This window comes from Somniosus microcephalus, unplaced genomic scaffold (assembly GCF_052327205.1).
Source record: "Somniosus microcephalus isolate GS21.2 unplaced genomic scaffold, FLI_Smic_1.0 unresolved_chr1, whole genome shotgun sequence".
Classification (NCBI taxonomy): domain Eukaryota; kingdom Metazoa; phylum Chordata; class Chondrichthyes; order Squaliformes; family Somniosidae; genus Somniosus; species Somniosus microcephalus.
This window is the reverse complement of record NW_028225179.1, coordinates 56,135,618-56,163,315: the sequence shown is the minus strand read 5'-3', so window position 1 is coordinate 56,163,315 and position 27,698 is coordinate 56,135,618. Positions and strand designations below refer to the sequence as shown.

The 27,698-nt window shown below is 47.3% G+C and overlaps 1 protein-coding gene across 7 annotated transcripts in view; it reads left to right on the top strand.

Moving 5' to 3' along the window:
* Nucleotides 1–27,698, top strand: part of LOC147095308 (uncharacterized) — a 101,502-nt gene that overhangs the window by 8,800 nt on the left and 65,004 nt on the right. For 4 of the 7 annotated variants that reach the window (XR_015074776.1, XR_015074777.1, XR_015074773.1 and 1 more), the window contains 2 exons: nt 3,217–5,477; nt 20,884–21,014. Coding sequence is in view for 1 of the 7 variants with exons in the window: in XM_085974558.1 (XP_085830684.1) it covers nt 3,243–3,281; nt 5,290–5,477; nt 20,884–20,998 (342 nt within the window). In the remaining 6 variants the exon portion in view is untranslated. The remainder of the gene's footprint in view (nt 1–3,216; nt 5,478–20,883; nt 21,015–27,698) is intronic. The other 3 variants (XM_085974558.1, XR_015074778.1, XR_015074774.1) reach the window with 3 other exon arrangements.

Sequence of the window (27,698 nt, the reverse complement as noted above, 5' to 3'; positions counted from 1 at the left end):
AAATGTTACCTCACTATTCAAATAAGGTGGTAGAGAGAAAACGGGGAACTTTGACCGGTAAGCCTGACATCGGTAGTGGGGAAAATGCTAGAGTCCATTATAAAAGATGTAATAACAGAGCACTTGGACAACAGTGACAGGATCGGACAAAGTCAACATGGATTTACAAAAGGTAAATCGTGCTTGACTAATCTACTGGATTTTTTTGAGGATGTAACTGGTAGAATAGATAAGGGAGAACCAGTGGATGTGGTGTATTTGGACTTTCAGAAGGCTTTTGATAAGTTAAGGCACATGTGATGGGGGCAAGGTACTGACTTAGATAGAGAACTGGTTGGCAGACAGGAAGCAGAGTTGGAATAAACGGGTTTTTTTCCGAGTGGCAGGCAGTGACTAGTGGGGTACCGCAGGGATCGGTCCTAGGACCCCAGCTATTCACAGTGGCCAAGAAATTCGGGTCGGGGGCTTCCCGCGGGTGTAAGCCCCGGACCTGCACTTAACTTGTGCGCCAGCAGTTGAGCTGTAGAGCCCCGTGGAATTCCGCTCCGGGGCCTGGCCCAGCTGCCGGCACGCTGTGCTTGCGTGGCTCGGGCGTAGTTAGTGCGATGCGTCCCCTGGGATCACATGAGCCATGGGCAGCCAATCGGAGGAGGGAAAAGCCCATTCATAAGATTGACAGGTAGACCTGTCAAAACTTATAACTACTACGGGCCCAAAATATCATTAAATCTTCAAATATTTTTTTTTTTTAATCACAATTTTTAAATAAACTATAAATTACATTAAATAACTATTTTAAACAATTTAAATTTTTGAAAAAAATAATTTTATATTATAATGGGGCTAAAAATAAACTTACCTTGCTTTAAAGTATTTAAAAATAATAAACCTGTGGAAAAAATGTTTTAATTTTAATTAATTGACCACTTACCTTGCAAAAAGCAGGCCTTAAGCCTGCTTTTTAAATGTGTAAATCCTGCAGGCTTACCCTCCCGGGAAAACCTGTAAAAATATCCTAAATTCAAAGCGCACGCGCAGCCTCTCCTGCGCACGTGTTCGACCTCTGAACCTCTTCGTTCAGAGGATCGGAAGTGCCGGGTTCCCACACATGCGCAGTGCATGCAGGAAGCCGGCAATTCCATTCGGCCTACGGGTGAGTACCCCGTGCGTACTCACCCGGGGAGAGCCGAATTTCTGGGCCATTATATATTTAATGATCTAGACGCAGGAACTAGATGTAATATCTCCCAAGTTTGCAGACGACACAAAGCTGTGTGGGCGTGTGTGCTGTGAGGAGGATGCTGAGAAACTCCAGTATGATTTGGACAGGTTGAGTGATTGGGCGGATGCAAGGCAGATGCAGTATAATGTGGATAAATGCGAGGTTATCCACTTTGGTGGCAAAAACAGGAAGGCAGATTATTATCTGAACAGCAATAGATTGGGAGAGGGGGAAGTGCAGCGAGACCTGGGTGTCCTTGTGCACCAGTTGCTGAAGGTAAGCATGCAGGTGCAGCAGGCGGTTAAGAAGGCAAATGGTATGTTGGCCTTCGTAGCGAGAGGGTTTGAGTACAGGAACAAGGATGTTTTGCTGCAGTTGTACAGGGCCTTGGTGAGACCACACCTTGAGTATTGTGTGCAGTTTTGGTCACCTTAACTGAGGAAGGATGTTCTTGCCATGGAGGGAGTGCAGCGAAGATTCACCAGGCTGATACCTGGTGTTGAGGAGAATTTCAGTATTAAGGACTTTTGCAAAGACTGTCGGGATACTTGACATTAAACTGGTTGACAAAGGGGCCCCCTGAGCTCGCACGTAGGCTGGGATGAGATAATGCCAGCTGCAGTTTTGTTATTGAACGATTGTGGTCACCTTACAACGAAAAATAGGTTGGACTTCTGCTTATCTTGTCTGCGGCCAGAGGCCCAAATTAACATATGGCCATTGCTGGTTTCAGAATATGTAACCGTTTGCTTAAGAATAGATAACCGTTTTAGATGTCACGGGGTGTCGCTAGGATTATGTAATCAACCGTCTAAGTTGTTTTGACCTCTGTATAAAAGTAAGCGGCTTGAGTGTACAAAACGAGAAGTGTGGCGATTGCACACCGGGTGTATAGCTGCTTCTCCCAGAGCTCTGCAATAAAGCATTCTTTTACTTTGCCATTCACTCGTGGTCAGAGTTTTATTTGACTCCAAAGGCTTCTGTTGGGATCGTGTCGACCTAGAATATCACCTGGTCCACGTAGCCCCAAATTAGCTACAACACTGGGATGGCAGAAATGATGTATGAGGAGAGATTGAGTCGATTGGGCTTATACTCACTGGAGTTTAGAAGAATGAGAGGGGATCTCATTGAAACTTATAAAATTCTAACAGGACTAGACAGAGTAGATGCAGGAAGGAAGTTCCCGATGGCGGGGGAGTCCAGAAACAGTGGTCACAGTCTAAGGATAAGGGGTAAGCCATTTAGGACAGAGAAGAGGAGGAATTTCTTCACCCAGAGAGTGGTGAACCTGTGGAATTCTCTACCACAGAAGGCAGTGGAGGCCAATTCATTAAATATTTTCATGAAGGAGTTAGATATATTTCTTAAGGCTAAAGGGATATGGGGAGAAGGCAGGGACAGGGTACTGAGTTTGGATGATCAGCCATGATCTCATTACATGATAGAACAGGCTTGAGGGGCCAAATGGCCTACTCCTGCTCCTATCTTTTATGTATCTATGATGGTGGGAGACCAGGAAATGGTCAGGAACTAAGCCCACGTAGGGGCTTTCTAGCCACTGTACATGGGGCCTTATAACATCGTAGATAAGGCGAGTCCCATGGTATATGTGGTGAGACTCCTGAAACGCACAAAATGGTATCACATCAAGTTGTTTAACCCCGAGGAGGGGAAATCAAAGGCTAGGGAAAACCAGGGCACGATAATGAGTCTGGTGGATGCGGGTCTTCTTTCCATGGTGTGGGACGATGATGATGACACAGAGAACGGGGCGGCAAGGTGAAGCAGTCGGATGCCACAGCCCAGGGTGCCATGGGCGCCTCCTTACTCACCGACCACGAGCCGCAAGAGGCCCCGGCTGGAGAGGTTTTAACCGAGGGCGCTCGATAACGTGGAATGAACTATTACTTTATGTAAATAACGAAAGTCAGACCTATGGAGGAAAAACCTCTCATGGAGAGATGTTGCTTTGTCTGTTTGTCTTAATATAGAAATCAGAAGAAACCGGAGAAGTAAGATGGAGACAACCCTAAGACTGAGCGTGCTCATAATTCTGGTAGGAACGGGACACATGGAGAGAGCAGACACCGAAGTTTCCTTCCTCTACGGCTGCACAGGAGGAAATGGACCCACCGTGACACGGGGGTAGGACAGGGGAGACTGACGGGATGGCTGCTTATTTCCACGAGGGAAGGTGCCCGGGGTGGTTGGCATCAAATTTGACTAGAAACTCCAACCACACCGGTTTCACATTTGGGGAAGCATCCATACTGTGTCCCAAGCTGCAGATCACAGCCACACAGGTTAGGGCGACTGAGGGGAAGCGAGTTTCATTAAAAAGTGAGGGACACATTCCCTTGGGGCGGTGGTTGAGAAAGTTGGACCAGGCCAAGGGTAACAGATCCGCGGACTGGGAGAGATTGGGGGACGACACATACCAACAGATTACGGGGACGAATGGGGGAGTGGAAGTGTGCTGGAACAAGTGGTGGAAGGAGGAGCAGGGCATTTAAGTGTGTGTGTTGAGGGCGGAACGGATGCGTGTGTCGATTGCCTTTTCGCGGCAATGGCAGGACTCCGGGGCCGGGATCGGATGGGATCAGAGTTTGGACTGCTGTGTGATCCCAGACCCTCCCACCACATTAAATGCCACAGAACTCGTTGCACAAGAGAGGAAGCCCCTGCCCACAGGTACAAGGAACAGAGATTAGGTGTCCCGCCACCACACCGGGACCGAGAAACAGGTTAGCGTTGGTCCCAGCCAGAAAGATCGTGTATCATGATGTACCTTATGAGGTAGCGCCGGTCATTTTGAATTTAACCCGAGTGCAGCTGCCCCGGTGGTGGCCGGCAGAAACGGAGAGGCTTTACGAGGCCTTGTTGAAAGTGATGCTCCGCCAGTTTTACGAGCTAAGTTACGGGGATGAGAGTCGGGAAGGTTAAATACATTTAATATGAACAGTCGTGTTGGTTCCGGGAGACACAGGAGAGGGGTTCCACAGCGTTCAGCACAGGATCGTCTCTGATGAACAGTTTGGATGATGCACAGCTGCAGATGCAGGTCATCACTCTAAGGGATCAGCTGTGAAAGATACTGGGGGAGGGTAACGAGCTCGAGGGGTCAGAGTTACGTGAGGACCAGGCTATGACCATATATTTAAAGGAGGTCATAGCCGAGCTGGAGGCGCACACTCAGACGATCAATAGTCTGATCAGGGAGGATCGGAATGCGTCGGCACAGGCAGCTAGAAATGATGCGTGTGTGTTGTACGGTGCGTGGTTGCTGAACGAAGGGCACAGTAATTTGGAGGACCTGCAGCAAGGTCGCGTCCCTTCCTGGGTTAGAAACTGGCACCTCACCGTGTTGAGCCCGTATGAGAATCTGATGAGCCCGTGTCAACTCCGGCTGGCCTCAGGGGCCTACCCGGTTCCAGTTGATTGTGGCCAGTCCAACCACACAGTAATGGGAATTGTACTCCGAATGCCGGTAATGGGCAGGTCAGAGCGGCCAGCACTGGTATACCAGGTAGAAAACATTGGCGTCCTGAGGAACAAGGTGCACGGGCAGCATAATGGGGCCCCACTGTTCGTAATAAAGTGGGAGCTCGCCATGACCGGCACTGACCTCAAGGGGTGCCAGAGCAGGGGCGCGCACATGGTGTTGTGTCCCCATCACCTTAACGCATTCGACCGACCAGTGTGTGGATTTGAATCGGAAAGTGCACCATGGAGGTGATGGCCCAGAGCCACGTTCCACCACGGGTAGCATACGCAAGCAACAGGACGTACTGCGTCACGATGAGTGTGGACCAGTATCGGGTACACCAGGACACTTGGTGACCTGTCGTCAACAAAGCTTTCTGCTTCAAACCCCACACAGGTTCAGGTGGTGCAAGAGCGCATCATCCCCATTTCAGATTTCACCACGGTACACCTCACGGTGAATGACATGGTACAGGACCTGCAGCAATACATAACATGGTTCAGTATTGGTGGGAGAAAAGGTGATGGGTTTTGGGTATATAAGGAGCCATTCGCGGGCTGCTCTTGCTCTCTCTTCTCAGCATCAATCTACAGCGAGTCTCCCAAGAGAGGCCCGGCTCGACGGAACACTGCCAGAAGCTGAGCGTTGCTCGTCATCCCTCATCAATGGACCGCGACTCAAACTGGAACTTGGATACCACGTCAGCGGTACGGAACCAGGAGCGAGACGTACAGGAAGAAGCTGCAAGCAAGACAACGGGCAATCGGGGTGAGCATATTGCCTGCGCCGACACATCCACAAGATCACTTAGCTGTGTGAGGGGGTGATTGTAAGTCCCAACCAACCCTTAGAGGGGTTTCGTGCTGGGGTCCTGTGTTAGCTTATTTCACGGGAGGGTTCTTTTATCAGACCATGGTAATTTAGCACGGTATGGCTTGTTGGACAAGCCAGGGTTGTATTGTTTTGTACTGTTACGAGTGTTGTTAATCCTATTGAACACAATACGGTTGAGCTCAAATGGGTGTCCAAGTCTGATCTGTCCATATAATCCCTATCGTCCAGAACTTGTAGTAAGAGGTGTGTTTTCGGTGCGCCCGAGAAAATCACTTACAGAGGGCAAGGTGTTCGAGAGTGGAATGAGGCTGGGAGAAGATTTGGGAATCGCAGGAAATGGGAAGAGGAAACTGGTGCAGGGAATCTCTGTGCCTAATAACACATTCAGAAAGGTACTGAGATAAGACCGGTGTCCCAGAGAGCCAGCACTGTGACTGTTCAGGTTTACGGTATCTCCCTTGAACAGGGTTCTTCATGCAGATTGGAAATCGACATCCATTGCATCAGATGTGGAGATCGGGCGGGAAAGTGGAATTGAGGTGGAAGATCAGCCATGATCTTAGTGAATGCCGGAGTATGGCCCAGTCCTGCTCCTTATTTTGCTGTTAATTAGACCCACAGGCCATTTGATGCGACCGTGTAAAGGGAGATTTAGTCTTTATCTAATGCGTGCTTCCTCTATCTCGGTTTTTTCTCTCTTTCACTATCTGCCGCATTTTGTCTCTCTCTCTGTCTCGTCCCTCTGCTTCTGTTTCCTTCTGTGTCATTGGCTCTATCTCTCCCCACCTTGTTTTCTCTCTCTCATTCACCTTTGCTCTCTCTCTCTCTCTCTCCCTTCTCTAGCTCTCTCATTTCTCTCTGCCTCGCTGTCTCTGACCCTTTATCTTCACTGCCTCTTGGGCCCTCTTTCTGCCTCACTCTCAGTCCTCATCTCTCCACCTGTATTGCTTCTCTCTGCCATATTAGCTCACTCGCACTCCCTCATTTTGCTTTAAGTCTCTCTCTATTTTACTGACTATTTCCCCTCACTCTAGCCATCTCTCCTTTTCTCTATCGTTTTTTTTTCTCACACTCACCTCTCTTTTGTCTCCCCCTCTCTCTGCACCTTTATCTCTCTCCCTGCCTCTCACTCCCAGTTTCTCCATTTCTCTGTCTCCCAGTTTCTCGTTTTCTCTCTTTCTATGTCCAGGTCTACCTTCTCAGGCTAGATTCCTGATGTAACAGGACTGTCCAAACACTTTAACACTTAGCCCAGCCTGTGCTCTGAACACATTGCATGAGCTGATCACACCTTCTGCAACCCCAGTTTTAAAATGAGCTGTCTAGGATGTGCCAGGCCCCAGCAGGGGCTTGGAGTCCTGCAAGATTTCACTGTTAATCTAGAGGGAAGCTTGCTTTGGGTTCTAACCTCTGCCTCCACGTCTCATCCAGCCCCATTCCTGAACACATTGTATTACATTTCATCGTCCAGTTACATATCCGCCTGCTTATGTATACATGCCTCCGATGTGCTCCTCTCTGTAAATCTAATGGGCCTTGTTTTTCCTTTTTGACAGGCTCTTTCTTTAATTAGAGTCATAGTTATACAGCACAGAAAGAGGCCCTTCGGCACATAGGGCTTGATGGACAGCGCAGACCCGATCTATTGTAATCCCGTTTTCCAGCACTTGGTCCATAGCCTTCTATTCTATGGCACTTCAAGTGCTCATTGAAATGCTTCTTGAATGTTGTGAGGGTTCCTGCCTCTACCACGCTTTCAGGCAGTGAGTTCCAGATTCCAACCACCCTCTGGGTGAACACGTTTTCCCTCAAATCCCCCCTAAACCTCCTGCCCCTTACCTTGAAACTATGCCCCCCTGGTTATTGACCCCTCTACTAAGGGAAACAGTTCCTTCCTATCTATCCTATCTATGCCCCTCATAATTTTGTACACCTCAATCAGGTCCCCCCTCAGCCTTCTCTGTCCTGCTGCCTTCAGGGATCTATGTACATGCACACCAAGGTCCCACTGGTCCTCTGTCCATCCTAGGGTCCTACCATTCATTGTGTATTCCCTTGCCTTGTTAGTCCTCCCAAAATGCATCACCTCACACTTTTCAGGGTTACATTCCATTTGCCACTGTTATGCCCATCTGACCAACCCATCTATATCGTCCTGTAGCCTAAGGCTTCCCTCCTTGGTATTTACCACTCCACCAATTTTCGTGTCATCTGCGAACTTACTGATCATACCGCCTACGTTCATATCTAAATCATTAAATTACACTATAAACAGCAAGCGACCCAGCTCTGATCCCTGCAGTACACCACTGGACACAGGCCTCCAGTCACAATAAACAACCTTCGACCATCACCCTCTGGCTCCTGCCACTAACCCAATTTTGGATCCAATGTGCCAACTTTCCCTGGATACCATGGGCTCTTAATTTCTTGACCAGTCTCCCAAGTGGGATTTTGTCAAAAGCCTTACTGAAGTCCATGTTGACTACATCAACTGCACTACCCTCATCCACACACCAAGTCACTCCCTCGAAAAATTCAATCAAATTGGTCCCTCGAAAAATTCAATCAAATTGGTTAGGCATGATCTCCCCCTGACAAAGCCATGCTGACTAACCTTGATTAATCCTTGCCTCTCCAAGTGGAGACTAATTCTGTCCCTCAGAATTCTTTCCAATAACTTCACTGGCCTGTAATTCCCTGGTTTATCCCTACAACCCTTCTTGAATAATGGTGCTACATTAGCTGTCCTCCAGTCCTGCACAGGAGGGGAGGTGAAAGAGTGGGAGAGCAATAGTGATAGGGGATTCTATTGCAAGGGGAACAGATAGACGTTTCTGTGGCCGCAGACGTGACTCCAGGATGGTATGGTGCCTCCCTGGCGCCTGGGTCAAGGATGTCACTGAATGGCTGCAGGGCATTCTGAAGGGGGAGGGTATACAGTCGGAGGTCATGGCTCACATTGGTACCAACGACATCGGTAGAAAGGGATGAGGTCCTGCAACAAGAATTTAGGGAGCTAGGTAGCAGATTACAAGCAGGACCTCAAAGGTTGTAATCTCTGGATTACTCCCGGTGCCACGTGCTAGTGAGCATAGGAATAGGAGGATAGAGCAGATGAATGCGTGGCTAAAGTGTTGGTACAGGAGGGAGTGCTTTAGTTTCGGATCACTGGGGCTGTTTCTGGGGATGGTGGGACCGGTACAAGTCGGATGGGTTGCACCTGAATCGGAACGGGACCAACATCTTTGCAGGGAGGTTTGCTAGTGCTGGTGGGGGTTTAAACTAACTTGGCAGGGGGATGGTGTACGGAGTGGAGCTACAGTAAGGGGTGATGCACAGCCAAATATAGTGGGAAAAAAGGTCAGTCTGGCAGACAGAGCAAATGTGTAACGGCACAAGGGAGTATGGCAAGACTGGATGGCATTTATTATAATGGAAGGAGTCTTGCAAGTAAGGTAGATGAATTGAAGGTGTTGATGAACACATGGGAGTATGATATTGTTGCTATCACAGAGACATGGTTGAGGGAGGGGCAGGACTGGCAGCTCAATATTCCGGGGAATAGAATCTTCAGGCGAGACAGAGGGAGGTGTAAAAGAGGAGGGGGTATCGCAATATTAATCAAGGACTCAATTACTGCTGTAAGGAGGGATGATATAAGAACATAAGAACATAAGAAATAGGAGCAGAAGTAGGCCAATCGGCCCTTCGAGCCTGCTCCACCATTCAATAAGATCATGGCTGATCTGATCCTAACCTCAAATCTTCTATCACGCTGCATCCACCCGAACCCATGTGATCTCCCGGGAGAGGCGAAAAACCAGATAAAGACCCAATGGCCAATTTGGGAGAAAAAAATCTGGGAAATTCCTCTCCGACCCATCTAGGCGATCGAAATTCTTCCAGGAGATCACTCTGTCCCTATATTTTCTACAGTACTTACCTTCTGTAAAGGCGATCTCCACCCCAGCCAGGAACAGGAATAAAACCATCTCCTGAAATCTAACAGAAGCAGGTTCCTCTAATGAGGCCATATGGGTAGAATTTAAAAACAAAAAGTGGGCAAGCACTCTGCTCGGAGTGTACTATAGGCCCCCAAAAAGTCAGGAAGAGATAGAGGAACAGATATGTAGGCAAATCTCAGAGAAGTGTAGAAATAATAGGGTAATAAAGCAGGGGATTTCAACTTCCCCAATATTAACTGGGATAGTCAAAGTGTGTGAGGCTTAGAGGGTGTGGAATTCTTAAAGTGCGTCCAGGAGAGCTTTGTGACCCAGCATGTAGAAAGTCCTACGAGAGGGGGCGGTACTGGACCTAATTCTAGGGAATGTAGCCGGGCAAATGGTAGAAGTGTTAGTAGGGGAGAGCATTTTGGTGACAGTAACCATAATTCAGTGAGATTTCAGGTAGTCATGGAAAAGGACAAAGATGGACCGGAAATAAAAGTTCTAAATTGGGGGAAGGCCGATTTTAACATGATAAGGCAGGATCTGGCCAAAGTGGACTGGGTTCAGCTACTTGTAGCAAAATCCACATCAGAGCAGTGGGCGCCTTTCAGAAAGGTAATACAGAGAGTAGAATGGCAACATGTTCCCGTAAAGGTGAAGGGTGGGACCAACAAGCCCAGGGAACCCTGGATGTCAAGGGATATACGAGAATAGATTAGGAAAAAAAGGGAGGATGTTGTCAGATACACAGGACTAAAAACAGTGGAAGCCCTAGAGGAGTATAGAAAGTGCAGGGGACTACTTAAAAAAGAAATTAGGAGAGCGAAGAGGGGGCATGAAAAAAAACTGAACGGCAAAATAAAGGAAAATCCCAAGGTGTTTTATAAGTATATTAAGGGCAAGAGGAGAACCAGGGAAAGAGTAGGGCCCATTAGGGACCAAAGTGGCAATCTGTGTAGAGCCAGAATATGTAGGTGAGGTTTTAAATTAATATTTTGCATCTGTTTTTACTATGGAGAAGGACGATGTAGGCATAGAAATCAGGCAGGGGGATGGTGATATACTTGAACAAATTAGAATTGAGAGGGAGGAGGTACTAGCGGTTTTAACGGGCTTAAAAGTGGATAAATCCTCAGGCCCAGACGAGATGTATCCCAGGCTGCTGTGTAAGGCAAGGGAGGAGATTGCAGGGGCTCTGACACAAATTTTCAGAACCTCTCTGGCCACAGGGGATGTGCCAGAGGACTGGAGAAGAGCTAACGTAGTACCATTATTCATGAAGGGTAGTAGGGATAAACCAGGGAATTACAGGCCAGTGAGCCTAACATCAGTGTTGGGGAAGTTATTGGAAAAAATTCTGAGGGACAGAATCAGTTTCCACTTGGAGAGGCAAGGATTAATCAAGGATAGTCAGCATAGCTTTGTCAGGGGGAGATCATGCCTGACCAATTTGATTGCATTTTTCGAGGGGGTGACTAGGTGTGTGGATCAGGGTAGTGCAGTTGATGTGGTCTACATGGACTTCAGTAAGGCTTTTGAAAAAGTCCCGCATGGGAGACTGGTCAAGAAGGTAAGAGGCCATGGGATCCAGGGCAACTTGGCACAATGTATCCAAAATTGGGTTAGTGGCAGGAGGCAGAGTGTGATGGTCGAGGGTTGTTTTTGTGACTGGAAGCCTGTATCCAGTGGTGTACTGCAGGGATCGGTGCTGGGTACTTTGCTGTTTGTAGTGTACATTAATGATTTAGCTATGAATGTAGGAGGTATGATCAGTAAGTTCGCAGATGACACGAACATTGGTGGAGTGGTAAATAGTGAGGAGGGAAGCCTCAGGCTACAGGACGATATAGGTTAGACGGGCAGAACAGTGCCAAATGGAATTTAACCCTGAACAGTGTGAGGTGATGCATTTTGGGAGGACTAACAAGGCAAGGGAATACACAATGAATGGTAGGACCCTAGGGAGGATAGCGATCAGAGGGACCTTGGAGTGCATGTACATAGATCCATGAAGTCAGCAGGACAGGCAGATAAGGCATATGGGATAATTGCCTTCATTAGCTGAGACATAGAATATATGAGCCGAGAGGTTATGATGGAGCTGTACAAAACACTAGTTAGGCCACAGCTGGAATACTGTGTGCAGTTCTGGTCGTCACACTATAGAAAGGATGTGATTGCATTGGAGAAGGTGCATAGGAGAATCACCAGGATGTTATCTGGGCTGTAGCGCTTCAGCTATGAAGAGAGACTGGACAGGCTGGGGTAGTTTTCCTTAGAGCAGAGAAGGCTGAGGGGGGGACCTGAATGAGGTGTAAAAAATTATGAGGGGCATAGATAGGGTAGATAGACAGGACCTTTTCCCCTTAGCAGAGGGGTTAATAAACAGGGGGCGTCGTTTCAAGGTAAGCCGCAGGCGGTTTAGAGGGGATTTCATGGAAACCTTTTTCACCCAGAGGGTGGTTGGAATCTGGAACTCACTGCCTGAAATGGTGGTAGAGGCAGGAACCCTCACAACATTCAAGAAGCATTTAGATTAGCACTTGAAACGCCATAGCATACAAGGCTACGGACCAAGTTCTGGAAAATGGGATTAGAATAGACGGCTTGATGGCCAGTGCGGACATGGGCCGAAGGGCCTCTTTCTGTGCTCTATAACTCTATGATTCTATGATTCCCCGAGCATCTCCCCTGTGGCCAGAGACGTTCTGAAAATTTGTGTCAGAGCCCCTGCAATCTCCTCCCTTGCCTCACACAGCAGCCTGAGATACATCTCTTCTGGGCCTGGGGAATTATCCACTTTTAAGCCCACTAAACTGCTAGTACCTCCTCCCGCTCAATGATAATTTGTTCAAGTATATCACAATCCCCCTGCCTGATTTGTATGCCTACATCGTCCTTCTCCATAGTGAACACAGATGCAAAATATTCATTTACAACCTCACCTACATCTTCTGGCTCTACACACAAATTGCCACTTAGGAACCTAATGGGCCCTACTCTTTCCCTAGTTATCCTCTTGCCCTTAATATACTTAAAACACCTTGGGATTTTCCTTTTTTTTGCCCCCTCTTAGCTCTCCTAATTTCTTTAAGAACACTCCTGCACTTTCTATACTCCTCTAGGGTTTCCACTGTTTTTACTCCTTTGTATCTGCCAAAAGCCTCCCTTTCTTTCCTAATCCATTCTTGCCTATCCCTTGACATCCAAGGTTCCCTGGGCTTGTTGATCCCACCCTTGACCTTTACAGGAATATGTTGGCATTGTACTCTCTTTCCTTTCTGAAAGACTCCCACTGCTCTGATGTGGATTTTCCTAGAAGTAGCTGATCCCAGTCCATTTTGGCCAGATCCTGCCTTATCATATTAAAATCGGCCTTCCCCCAATTTAGAACCTTAATTTCTGGTCCATCTTTGTCCTTTTCCATGACTACCTTAAATCTCACCGAATTATGGTCACTGTCATCAAAATGCTCTCCTACTGACACTTCTACCACTTGCCCGGCTACATTCCCTAGAATTAGGTCCAGTACTGCCCCCTCTCTTGTAGGACTTTCTACATGCTGGGTCACAAAGCTCTCCTGGATGCACTTCAAGAATTCCACACCCTCTAAGCCTTTCAGACTCTGACTATCCCAGTTAATATTGGGGAAGTTGAAATCCCCTACTATTATTACCCTATTAGTTCTACACTTCTCTGAGATTTGCCTACATATCTGTTCCTCTATTGACCCCTGACTGTTTGAGGGCCTATAGTGCACTCCCAGCAGAGTGCTTGCCCCCTTTTTGTTTTTAAGTTCTACCCATATGGCCTCATTAGAGGAACCTGCTAAGATATCATCCCTCCTTACAGCAGTAATTGAACCCTTGATTAATATTGCGACACCCCCTCCTATTTTACACCCCCCACTGTCTCGCCTGAAGATTCTATACCCCAGAATATTGAGTTGCCAGTCCTGCCCCTCCCTCAACCATGTCTCTGTGATAGCAACAATATCATACTCCCATGTGTTCATCAACACCCTCAATTCATCTACCTTAGTCGCAAGACTCCTTGCATTAAAATAAATGCCATCCAGCCTTGCCATTCTCCCTTGTGCCGTTACATATTTGCTCTGCCTTCCAGACTGACTTGTTTTTTCCACTATATTTGGTTGTGCATCACCCCCTACTGTAGCTCCACTCCATACACCATCCCCCTGCCAAGTTAGTTTAAACCCGCACACCCGCCCCACAACAGCACTAGCAAACCTCCCTGCAAAGATGTTGGTCCCGTGCCGGTTCAGGTGCAACCCATCCCACCATCCCCAGAAACAGCCCCAGTGATCCGAAGCTAAAGCCCTCCCTCCTGCACCAACACTTTAGCCACGCATTAATCTGCTCTCTCCTCCTATTCCGATACTAGCACATGGCGATGGGTGTATTACACCCTTTGACGTCCAGCTTTTTAATTGTCTGGTCATTTTTTATGTTATCGAATATTTGAATAATTGGCAAGCGATATCTGCTGAGTGTATTTCCAGAGGACACCGATGCCGCAGGGGAGCAGGGATCCCAGCCAGGTTAAAATAACACTGGAAATGTTATTCTGCAGACCACCTAACAGTGGGAAGGAATTGGAGGGAAAATATGTGTGCAAATCTATAAAATGTATAAAATACATATAATCATGGGAGATTTTAAGGACACCAAATAATCTGGTAAGGAGAGGGTAGGGAAATTGGAAAAGGGAATGGAGTATTTACAGTGTGTTCAGGACTCCTTTTTTACCCAGTACGTAAGGAGCCCAACAAGAGAGGAATCACTGATGGATCTATAATGGGTGATTAACCAGAGCACATAAGGGAAGTGAAATTAGGTGAAAATCTAGGCTATATCGATCACAACATAATAAGTTTGAAGGTAATGATTCAGAAGGACAAAAATAATAGATTGGAAAAAGATGATTTTGAGGTGATGGAAATGGAACAAGGGAAGATAAACTGCAATAGAATATTGACAAAGCAAGAACAGCAGTGGAAAATATTTTAAAAGGATATCAAAAGAGTTCAGGAGAAATATATTCCACTAAAAACCAAGAACAAACTAGCCAATAATGAAATGCCATGGATGAATAAATAAATGAAGGCAAAATTAAAATTGAAGGAAAAGGCAGACACTGAGTACAGTGACAATAAAGGAGAGGATGACAAAAGGGAATAGGAGGCGGTTGGGAAAGAAGAAAAAAACAATTAGGAAGGAGAAAAAGAAGTACGACATCAAATTATTATGGAATATAAAAATAAATAGTAAAGCATTCTACAGACACTTAGAACAAAAGGTAAATCCGGATAGGGACAGGCCCACTGACTGATGCACAAGATAAACTCACAGGTAATGACCGTGAAATGGCAGAAATATTGGAGAATTGCTTTGCCTCTGTTTATACCAGCTAGACTAACAAGGTGGATATGACATTACAAGATGAGATGAAAAGAGCTATGAAGACATTTAAAATAGAAAGGGGAAATAATTCATAAACTAGCAAAAGTTAGAGTGGATAAAACCCCGATACCAATAGAAGCAAGGGAAGAGAGAGCAGAGGCACCATTATATAGACTTTACAGATTTACAGATGGCACCAAATTCGGGCGTATAGTTAGTTCTGAGGAGGACTGTGACAAAATACAAGAAGATGTTAATAAACTGGCGGGTTGGTGTGTAAATGGCCAATCAATTTCAATGTAGGTAAATGTGAGGTGGTGCATTTTGTTAGGAGGAATAAGGAGGCCGCGAACTCCTTGGTAAATAACTGTCTAAATGGGGTAGAGGATCAAAGGGATCTAGAGGGACAGATGCACAAATCATTAAAAGCAGCTTAACAAGGCCATGAAAATGCAACAAAGCACTGGGGTTCATTTCTAGTGTAAGAGAATTGCAAAGCAGAGAAGTTATGTTAAACGTATATACAACACACTTGGAGCACTGTGCACAGCTCTAGTCTTCATATCACAAAAAGGACATCGAGGCACTGGAGCAGGTGCAAACATTTTTTACAAGCGTGATACCAGAACTGAGAGGTTCTAAGTATCCAGAATGACTGAACATGCTGGAGCACTTTCTCTACAAAATAGAAGGCTGTGTGGTGACGTAATAGAGATCTTTAAAACTATGAAGGGGGCTTGATCGGTTAGATGTAGAGCAGATGTTTCCACTTGTGAGGGTTCCAAAACTAGGGGTCATCAATATAAGATAGTCATCAATAAATCCAATAAGGAATTCAGGAGAAACCTCCTTACCCAGAGAGTGGTGAGAATGTAGAGCTTGCTCGCACATGGAGTAGTTGAGGGGAATAGCAGAGTGCCTTTAAGGGGAAGCTAGATAAGTACATGAGGAAGAAATGAATAGAAGGTGGGTGTAGGCTCATGTGCAGCATAAACACCAGCATGGACCTATTGTCTGAATGGCCTGTTTCTGTGCTGTAAATACTATGTAATTCTATGCTGTATTCTGGAAAGACCAAGTACAGCTCTCGAAACAATGTTCAGCAATGGGCTGGGTGTCAGAGGGTCAAAACTCCGAACTTTCACCCCTACCGAGCTGAAGGTTTTGTGTAAAATGAATGTGGGGAGTTCAAACACAGTCCTTGGTGAGAGGTCAGATTTGTACTACACTAGGCCTTAAATTGGCAGACTGGCTGTTACGTGCTGAACAAGTGCCTTCAGCATAAGAACATAAGAAATAAGAGCAGGAGTAGGCCATACGGCCCCTCGAGCTTGATCCACCATTCAATAAGCTTATGGTTGATCATCGACCTCAACTCCATTTTCACGCCTGATCTCCGTATCCCTTGATTCCCCTAGAGTCCAAAAATCTATATATCTCAGTCTTGAATGTACTCAAAGACTCAGAATGCACAGCCCTCTGGGGCAGAAAATTCCAAAGATTCACAACGCTCTGAGTGAAGAAATTCCTCCTCATCTCACTCTTAAATGTCCTACCCCTAGTTCTAGACACTCCAGCCAGGGGAAACAACCTCTCAGCATCTGCCCTGTCAATCCCCTTCAGAATCTTGTATGTTTCAATGAGATCACCCCTCATTCTTCTAAACACCAGAGAGCATAGGCCCATTCTACACAATCTCTAATCATAGGACAGCCCTCTCATCCCAGGAATCAATCTAGCGAACCTTCGTTGCAACGCCTCCAAGTCAAGCATATCCTTCCTTAGATAAGGAGCCTGTTCAATACCTCTCTCTCCGACACTGATTTCAATCCACTTACAACCTTAACCCTCTCCTACTCATTCTGCATGTGTCTGTCTGTAATTTGTGTGTTTCTCTGTCCATCTGATGTGTCTCCGTGTGTGTGTGTGTGCCTGTGTGTTTCTGTATGTGTGTATTTGTGTCCCTGTGTATGTAAGTCTATATTTGTGTGTATCTATAGACACAAACACCTTTACCTGACACAAACACCTTTACCTAACAAAAATCTATCAACCTCTGTTTTGAACTATTGAAATGACCCCTAGACTCAACAGCTTTTTGGGGTAACCGTTTGGGGTAAGAGTTGCACCACACCTGGTTTGAAGAAGTGCTTCCTGACATCACCCTGGAACAGACTTTTTACAATGTAATTGTTATGCCCTCTTGTTCTAGACTCTCTCTGCCATTTTGACTACCTTCATTGAGTTTTTTGACGAGGTAGTAGCCGATGGATGAGGGCAATTCTGTTGATGCTGTGTTTATGGACTTTAAAAAGTCCTTTGATGAAGTACCACGGAATAGGCTTGTTAGCAAACTGAAGCCCGTGGGATAAAAGGGGCAGTAGCAGCATGGATACAAAATTGTCTAGCAGATAGACAACAGAGTTGTGCTGACTGACTGACTGACTGTCTTTCTGACTGGAGGGAGGGCGACAATGATGTTCCACAGGGTTCCGTACTAGGATAACTGCTATTTTTGATATACATTAATTACTTGGAAATAGGGGTATAGGGCACAATTTTGAAATTTTCAGCTGACTCAAAACTTGCAAGTGTGGAAAACAGTGAGGATGATACAGGTAGACTATCCTTTATCCGAAAACCTCGGGACCAGCCGTGTTTCGGTTTTTGGAGAATTTCGGATTTCGGAAGGTGGGTCGGCAGGGGTCCGCGGGGGGTCGTGCGCACGACCCCACCGCGGACCCCCGCCGGCGCCGACCCCGACCCCCGCCGACTTACGGTCGGGGTCGGCGGGGGTCGGGGCCGGCAGGGGTCCGCGGGGGGGTCGGCGGGGGCGCACGACTTAGGCTGACGCTCAGCGTAAGTCGGCGGGGGTCGGCGGGGTGTCGTGTGCACAACTTACGCTGATGCTCAGCGTAAGTCGGCGGGGGGGGGGGGCCGGGGCCGGCGGGGGTCCGCGGGGGGGTCGGCGCCGGCGGGGGTCCGCGGGGGGTTGTGCGCACGACTTACGCTGACCGAAAAAACCTTCGGTTTTTAGAGGGTTTCGGTTTTCGGAAGTCCGGATAAAGGGTAGTCTACCTGTAGTAGTAGACTTGAAGAGGACATAGACAGCCTGGTGGAACGGACGGACACATGGCAACAACAACTCCATGTGTTTATATATTATTTATATAGCACCTTTAACATAGTAAAACATCACAAGGCGCTGCAGAGAAGCGTTTGAAAACAAAGATTGGCACCGAGCCAAATAAGGAGAAATGAGGGCAGATGACCAAAAGCTTGGTCAAAGATATAGGTTTTAAGGAGCGTCTTAAAGGTGGAAAGAGTGGTAGAGAGGCGAAGCGGTTAATGGAGGGAATTCCAGAGCTTTGGGCCTTGGCAGCTGAAGGTACGGCCACCAATGGTGGAGTGATTATAATCGAGGATTCTCGAGGCCAGAATTAAAGGAGTGCAGATAACTTGGCGGAGCAGGGGGGTGGGGGTTGTATTGCTGGAGGAGATTACAGATAGGGAGGGGCGAGGCCATTAAGAGATGTGAAAACAAGGATGCACATTTGAAAATCGAGACATTGCTTAACCAGGAGCCAATGTTGGTCAGCGAGCACCGGGGTGATAGGTGAATGGGACTTCGTGTGAGTTTGGACACGGGCAGCTGAGTTTTGTTCTTCCTGATGGCATGGATATTTGTTAGGAAACTCATTTTGGGGTCAGATATGACTCCAAGGTTGTGAACAGTCTCGTTCAGCCTCAGATAGTTGTCGGGGAGAGGGATGGAGTCGGTAGCTAGGGAACGGAGTTTGTGGCGGGGACCAAAGGCAATGGCTTCAGTCTTCCCAATATTCAATTGTAGGAAATTTCTGCTCCATCCAGTACTGGATGTCATACAAGCATCCTGACAATTTAGAGACAGTGGAGGGGTCGAGAGCGGTGGTGACACAGAGCTGGGTGTCGTCAGCGTGCATGTGGAAACTGACTGTGTATTCATATGATGTCGCTGAGTGGCAGCATGAAGATGAGAAATAGGAGGGGGCCAAGGATTGATCCTTGGGGGACACCATATGTAACAGTGCGGGAGCGGGAAGAGAAGCCATTGCAGGTGATTCTCTGTCTGCGACTCGATAGATAAGAATGGAACCAGGCAAGTGCAGACCAAACCAGTTGGACGATGGTGGAGAGGTGTTGGAAGAAGATTGTGTGGTCAACCGTGTCAAAGGTTGCAGACTGGTTGACCACGACGAGAAGGATAGTTTACTTTTGTCGCAGTCACATACGATGTGACTTTGATAAGAGCCGTTTTGGTACTGTAGCAGGGGCGGAAAACTGATTACAGGCATTCAAACGTTGTGTTCCGGGAAAGATGGGTATGAGTTTGGGAGGTTCAATAACTTTGGAGTCGAATGGGAGGTTGGAGATGGGGCATTAGTTTGCGAGGACGGAGGGGTCAAGGGTTGTTTTTTTGAGGAGAGGGGTGATGACGGCAGATTTGAAGGAGAGGGGGGACAGTATCAGCGGAGAGGGAACCGTTAACAATATCAGCTAACATGGGAGCCAGGAAAGGAAGTTGGGTGGTCAGCAGTTTAGTGAGCCTGTACCATTCAATGAGATCATGGCTGATCTGCACATTGGCCCATATCATTTAATACCTTAGTTAACAAAATGCGATCAATCTCCGATTTAAAATGAACAATTGATCTAGGATCAATTACTATTTGGCGGAAGAGAGTTCTAAACTTCTACCACCCATTATGTGTAGAAGTGTTTCCTAATTTCACTCCTGAAAGGTCTGGTTCACATTTGTAGACTATGCCCCATCGTCCTAGAATTCCCAACCAGTGGAAATAGTTTCTCTCTACCCTATCTGTTCCCCTTAATATCTTAAAAACTTCAATCTTAACCTTCTAAATTCTAGGGAATACAACCCTGGTTTGTGTAATCTCTCCTCGTAACAACCCTTGTAGTCCGGGTATCATTCTGGTAAACCTACACTGCACTCCCTCCAAGGCCAATATATCCACCCTAAGGTGTCGAGCCCAGAACTGCTCACTGTACTCCAGGTGTGGTCTAACCAGGGCTTTGTATAGCTGCAGCATAACTTCTACCCCTCTGTACTCTGGCCCTCTAGATATAAAAGCCAGCATTCCATTAGCCTTTTTGATTATTTTCTGTACCTGTTCATGACATTTTAATGATCTTTGTAGCTTGACCCCCAAGTCTCTTTGGACCTCCACTGTTTTTAGCTTTTCACCATTCAGAAAGTACCCTGTGCTATCCTTTTTAGGTCCAATGTGAATGACCTCACATTTGACTACATTGAAAGCCATTTGCTACATTTTTGCCTATTCACTTAATCTGTTGATATCACTTTGTAATTTTATGCTTTCATCTACACTGCCTACAATGCTGCCTATTTTGTGTTATCACAAATTTGGATATGACTTTCTATGCCATCATCTAAGTCGTTAATTAATAATGTGAATAGTTGAGGCCCCAACACAGATCCCTGCGGGACACCACTAGTCACATCCTGCCAATTTGAGTACCTACCCATTATCCCTACTCTCTGTCTCCTGTTGCTCAGCTAATTTCCTAACTAGGTCAATAATTTGCAATGAATTCCTACTATCACCAAATTCTTCCACGCTACTTGTAATCCACTTTCTTTTATGTTGCAAGACAAACGCTCAATTCCAATCTGGTGATTTCTTGCCTTCCTTACCGAATAACTACCAGTGCATTCCTACTGTCACCAAATTCTTCCACTCTGCTTGTGTGAAAGATCCAGTGACGGATTCCCACCAGCCCGAGCTCGCCACGTTCTCACTGAATGAAACCTTCCTTCACGGGAAGCAGGCTCTGTTTGATTGTTTAGGCCCCGTCACCCCTGACCCTGTATTACTGCTGTCAGAATAATGGGCTGTACTCAGAAATAAAACTTACTGCATTGATCCGTGTGTTGTTTCTCTTTAGGATCAGTGTGTCCAATGACAAGGTGTTCGGGGCTGGAATGAGGTTAGGGGAAGATTTGGAAATCGCAGGAAATGGGAAGAGGAAACTGCTGCAGGGAATCTTTGCAAGTGCCTAATAACACATTCAGAAAGGTACTGAGATAAGACAGGTGTCCCAGAGTGTCAGCACTCTGACCGTTCGGGGTTCAAGATATCTCACTTTAACAGGTTTCTTCAGGCAGATTGGAAATAGACCGTTTGATGGGACAGTGTGGAGGGAGATTTACTGTCTATGATAGCAAAATACTGCGGATGCTGGAAATTCGAAATAACAGAAAACACTGGAAAAACTCAGCAGGCCAGGGCAGCATCCGTGGAGAGAGAAACAGAGTTAACGTTTCAGGTCGATGACCCTTCAGAACTAGAAAAAAGCAGGCAAGGGAATAGATTTTAAAGCCAGTTGGGGGCTGGGAAAAGGGGAGGGGATGAAAGAACAAAAGGGAATGTCAGTGATAGGATAGAAAGCAGGAGAGATAAAGAGATATTCAAGGCGAGAGGAGGTGGTGATGGGACAGGTAAAGGAACAAAGGATGGCTCCAGATGAAGTGTGAATGGCTCTGGCAGAATGAAGGACAGCTGCCATGTGGGAGGGAAGAAAAGGCCAGACGAAAGTGTGGATTAAAAAAAATGTATTATGTAATATATATGTGATAGGGGCCGAGGTTATGATCTGAAATTGTTGAACTTAATGTTGAGTCCAGAGGGCCGTGGTGTGGCTAATCGAAAGATGAGGTGCTGTTCCTCGAGCGTACGTGGGCCGTGGTGTGGCTAATCGAAAGATGAGGTGCTGTTCCTCGAGCGTACGTGGGCCGTGGTGTGGCTAATCGAAAGATGAGGTGCTGTTCCTCGAGCGTACGTGGAGCTTCCATGGAACAATGCAAGAGGCCGAGGACGGTGAGGTCTGAGTGGGAGTAAGGTGGAGAATTAAAGTGACAGGCCAACGGGAGCTCGGGGTCCCCCTTATGGACTGAATGGAGGTGTTCCGCAAAGCGGTCACCCAATCTGTGTTTGGTGTCTCCAATGTAGAGGAGACCACATCACGAGCAGCTAATACAGTATACTAAATTGCAGGAAGTACAAGTAAATCGCTGTTTCACCTCGAAGGGGTGTTTGGATCCCTGGACAGTGGGAAGGGGGGAGGTATAAGGGCATGTGTTTTATCTCCTGCACTTGCACAGGAAGGTGCCAGGGGAAGGGGCACTGGGGATGGTAGAGAAGTGGACTAAGGTGTCGCGGAGGGAGCGGTCCCTACGGAACGCTGAATGGGGCGGTGAGGGGAAGATGCGTTTGGAGGTGAGATCACGCTGGAGGTGGCGGATATGGCAGAGGATGATCCGTTGAATGTGGAGGCTGGTGGGGTGAAAGGTGAGAACAAGGGGAATTCTGTCGTGGTTCCGGGAGGGAGGGGCAATGGTGAGGGCAGAAGTGCGGGAGATAGAACGGACACGGTCGAGGGACGTGTCAACCACAGCAGAGGGGAATCCTCGGTAGAGGGAAAAGGAAGACATGTCAGAAGCACTGGTATGGAAGGTGACATAGTCAGAGCAGATGCAGCGGGGATGGAGAAACTGGGAGAATGGAATAGAGTCCTTACAGGAGGTGGGGTGGGAGGATGTGTAGTCCAGGTAGCTGTGGGAGTCAGTGGGCTTATAGTGAATGTTTGTCAACCTATCGCCAGAGATGGAGACGGAGAAGTCGCGGAAGGGAAGAGTCGGAGATGGACCATGTGAAGGTGAGGGAAGGGTGGAAATTGGAAGCCAAGTGAATGAAATTTTCTAGTTCGGGGCGAGAGCAGGAGACGGCACTGATACAGTCATCAATGTACCGGGAAAAGAGGTGAGGGAGGGGACCTGCGTAGGACTGGAACAAAGAGCATTCCACATATCCCACGAAAAGGCAGGCATAGCTAGGACCCATGCGGGAACCCATAGCAACACCTTTGATTTGGAGGAAATGAGTGGAGTCAAAGGAGAAGTTGTTCAATGTGAGAACAAGTTCAGCCAGGCAGAGGAGGGTGGTGGTGGATGGGGACTGGTTGGGCCTCTGTTCAAGGAAGAAGCGGAGCGCCCTCAGGCCATCCGGGTGGGGGATGGAGGTGTAGAGGGATTGTACGTCCATAGTGAAAAGGAGGCGGTTGGGGCCAGGAAACTGTTAAAGTGGCGGAGGGCGTCGGGAGAGTCGTGGATGGAGGTGGGAAGAGACTGGACAACGGACGAATAAATAGAGTCGAGATAGGAAGAGATAAGTTCCGTGGGGCAAGAACAGGCTGAAACAATGGGTCTACCAGGGCAGTCCTGTTTGTGGATCTTGCAAAGGAGGTAGAAGCAGGCTTTGCGGGGTTGGGGAACTACGAGGTTGGCAGCCGTGGGGGGGAAGATCTCCAGTGGAGATGAGGTCAGTGACAGTCTTGGAAACGGTGGCTTGATGTTCGGTAGTGGGGTCATGGTCCAGGTGGAGGTAGGTGGTGGTGTTGGAGAGTTGGCGTGCAGCTTCCGCTAGGTACAGGTCGGTTCGCCAAACAACAACAGCACCACCCTTATCAGCAGGTTTAATGACAATGTCGGGGTTGGATCTGAGAAAGTGGACTGCTGCAAGTTCAGAGGGAGGTAGGTTGAAGTGAGTGAGGGGAGTAGAGAAATGGAGACGGCCGATGTCACGCCGGCAGTTTGCAATGAAACGATCTAGAGAGGCTAAGAGGCCAGAGGTAGTGGTCCAGGTAGAACGGGAATTCAGAAAGCGGGAGAAAGGGTCAGCCGTGCGGGGGGAAGACTCCTGGCCAAAGAAGTGGGCACGGAGGCGAAGGCTGCGGAAAAAGAGCTCAGCATCGTGCCGAGCTCGAAATTTATTGAGGTGAGGGCGTAAGGGGATGAAGCTCAGACCTTTGCTGAGGACTGATCGTTCGGGGTCAGAGAGGGGAAGGTCAGAAGGGATAGTGAAAACGCGGCAGGTGCTAAGATTGGGAGAAGGGGGTTACAGGAAAGTGAAGGGGAAGAAAGTTCCGGAGGGGCATTGCTGTTCAAAAGTTGATGAAGCTTGCGATCCTTGACATCCGAAAGGAAGAAAAAAAGTTTTTTGTTGAAGCGTCGGATGAGTCGAAGGACGAAATGGAACTGTGGAGCCGGACAGCGTCGGTGCTGCTGAAGAGAGAGGTCGAGAGTGTTCCTGTGGCGCCGCATGGCGTTGAGCGTGGATCTCAAGATGCGGCGAGAGCAGTAGTTCGAAGAACGATGAATATCTTGGAGATATTTGTAATCCTGGGTGGATCCGAAACATGAAGGGTGGAAGTTTAGTTGGAATCCACGTGGAATAAGTCGGAACCGGAGACAGTTGCTGGGGAAAGAAATGTGGCTGTGAAACCGAGTCTTGGCGGATACCTGATCAAACACGAGAAGGGAAACTGAAAGCAATGAAGGTGAACAAGGTTGAGACAAACGGAGATCCCGTCGAAGAGAAGAGCAGAACTTCTTCAAGGTGGGCATTCCTAGAAGAGAGGTGGCAGTGAACCAGCACTAATCCGATAGCAAAATACTGCGGATGCTGGAAATCCGAAATAACAACAGAAAACGCTGGGAAAAACTCAGCAGGCCAGGACAGCATCCGTGGAGAGAGAAACAGAGTTAACGTTTCAGGTCGATGACCCTTCGTCAGAACTAGTAAAAAGCAGGAAAGGGAATAGATTTTAAAGCAAGTTGGGGGCTGGGAAAAGGGGGAGAGGATGAAAGAACAAAAGGGAAGGTCAGTGATAGGATAGAAAGCAGGAGAGATAAAGAGACATTGAGAGATATTCAAGGCGAGAGGAGGTGGTGATGGGACAGGTAAAGGAACAAAGGATGGCTCAAGATTTACTCTCTCTAGCCCATTCTTCCTCAGTCTCATTTTTTCTCTCTTTATCTGCCTCATTTTATCTCTCTCGCTCTGCCTCACTCTCATCTCTGCACCTGTTTCTCTCAATTGCTCTCTCTCTCTCTCTCTCACTCTCAGCTGCTCTATTCTCTCTCCCTACCTCTCTCTTTTCTCTTTGCCTCGCTGTCTCTCAGCCTTTTTGCATTTCTCTTCACTGCTTCTTGCTCCCTTTTCCTGCTTCACTCTCAGTCCCCCCTCTCTCCACCTGTATCACCCCTCTTTCTTCTCTCTGCCTCTCTCTCTCGCCATCCCTGCCACTATCTGCTTTTTCCCTTCTCTCCTCTCCCTGCCTCATTCTCACTCTCCCACTCTCTCTTTTGGCTTTAAGTCTCTATCTCTCTTTCTCACTTATTTTGCTGTCTGTCTCCTCTCACTTTGTCGCTCTTTCTCTCTTTTTGTCACTCTCCCTTTCTCTCTTTTTCTCTCCCTCTCTCTTTGTCCCGTCTGTCTCTGTATCCTCTCTGCACCCAGCCTGTGCTCTGAACACATTGCAAGAGCTGATCACAGCTCTTACACCCCCAGTTTTAAAATGAGCTGTCCAGGATGTGCCCGACCCCACCAGGGGCTTGGAGTCCTGCAAGATTTTGCTGTTAATCTAGAGGGAAGCTTGCTTTTGGTTCTAACCTCTGCTGCACCTCTGCCTCTGAATCTCATCCAGCCCCATTCCTGAACTGATTTTATTGCATTTCCTCGTCCAGTGACATATCCCCCCGCTTATGTATACATTGCCTCCAATGTGTTCCTCTCTGTAAATCTACTGGACCTTGATTTTCATTATTTTTGACCGCCTTTTTCTTTAACAGAATCGGCTTGGTCATTTGTGCATTAATCTGAAACCTTTGAATAATTGGCTTGCGATTGCTGCTGATCTGCTGAGCGTATTTCCATATAGGACACAGATGCCTCGGGGGAGCAGGGATCAAACCAGGTTAAAATAACACTGCAAATGTTACTCTACAGACCAGCTAACAGTGGAAGGGAATTGCAGGGAAAATATGTAAGGAAAACTATGAAATGAGTAAAATACATATAATCATCATGGGAGATTTCAACTACAGCAAATAATCTGGCAAGAAGAGGTAGGGAAATGGGAAAAGGGAATGGGGTCTTTACAATGTGTTCAGGAATCCTTTCTTACCCAGTACGTAAGAAGCCCAACAAGAGAGGAGTCACTGATGGATCTATAATGGGAAATGAACCAGAGCAGATAAGAGAAGTGAGCTTAGGTGAAAATCTGGACAGTGTGGATCACAACATAATAAGATTGATGATAATGACTGAGGAAAACAAAAGTATGGTGGATTCTGCAAAAAGACAGTACAACACTCGAAACAATCTTCAGCAAGGGGCTGGGTGTCGGAGGGTGAAAACTCTGACCTTTCACCCCTACTGATGTGAAGGAATTGTGTAAAATGAATGTGAGGAGTTCAGACACAGTCCTTGGTGAGAGGTCAGATTTGTACCACACTAGCCCCTAAATTGGCAGACTGGTCGAGCTAGTGCCTTCAGAAGCCTGTTTTAAACCCTCTCTCTCCGTCACTGATTTCAACCCACCTACAACCGTAACCCCCTCCCTCCTGCTCAGTCTGCATGTGTCTGTCTGTCTAATTTGTGTGTTTCTGTGTCCATCTGAACGTGTATGTGAGTCTCCATGTGTGTGTATGTGCCTATGTGTGTTTCTAGGTGTGTCTGTGTGCCTGAATCTGTGTGTGTGTTTGCATGCATTTGTGAGTATGTTTAATGTTTGAAGCCGGAGACTCTTCTTCAGAAGTGATAAAAGTTGGAAATGTAACAGATTTTAAGCAGGTGCAGAGGCCGGGGTGGAGGGGAGGAAGGAACTTAAGGGACGGTCTGTGCTAGAATGCAAGGCACGAGTGGTTAAATGTTGCAAATGGGGATGGCAGAATCATAAACAGCTGCTGCCTGAAAAAATGGGGGCGTTATAGTCTGAAATTGTTGAACTCCATGTTGAGACTTTTGAAATCGAGGCATTGCTTAACCGGGAGCCTTTGTAGGTCAGTGAGTCAGTCCCACCCAGCTGGACGATGGTGGAGAGACATTGGAGGAGGATGATGTGGTCAACCGGGTACGGTGGCGTAGTGGTTATGTTACTGGGCTAGTAATCCAGAGGCTTGGACTAATGATCCGGAGACATGAGTTCAAAACCCCACCACGGCAGCTGGGCAATTTAAATTCAGTTAATTAAATAAATCTGGAATTAAAAGCTAGTATCAGTAATGGTGACCATGGAACTACCGGATTGTTGTAAAAACCCATCTTGTTCACTAATGTCCCTTTTAGGGAAGGAAATCTGCTGCTCTTACCTGGTCTGGCCTATATGTGACTCCAGATCCACAGCAATGTGGTTGACTCTTAACTGCCGTCTGAAATGGCCTAGCAAGCCACTCAGTTGTGTGTCATTTGTGACTTTGAGAAGAGCTGTTTCGGTACTGTGGCATTAATGGAAACCTGATTGGAGAAATTCGGGGAAAGGTGGACACGGATTTCGGAGGTGACAATACGTTCAAGGACCTTGGAGAGAAAAGGGAGGTTGGAGATGGGGCGGGAGGTTGCAAGGACAGATGGGTAAAGGGTTGTTTCTTCATGGGGGTGATGAAGGCAGATTTGAAGGAGATGGGAACAGTACATTAGAGAACTGTTAACATTATCAGCTAACATGGGAGCCAGGAAAGGAAGTTGGGTGGTCAGCAGTTTAGTTGGAATGGGGTCGAGGGAGCAGGAAGTGGGTCTCATGGACAAGATGAGCTCGAAGAGAGCATGAGGGGAGATCAGAGAGAAACTGGTGCAAGTTCAAGGCTAGGGCAGGGGATAACCTTAGAGGAAGTTTGGCCCGGTGGGCTACGGGAAGGGAGG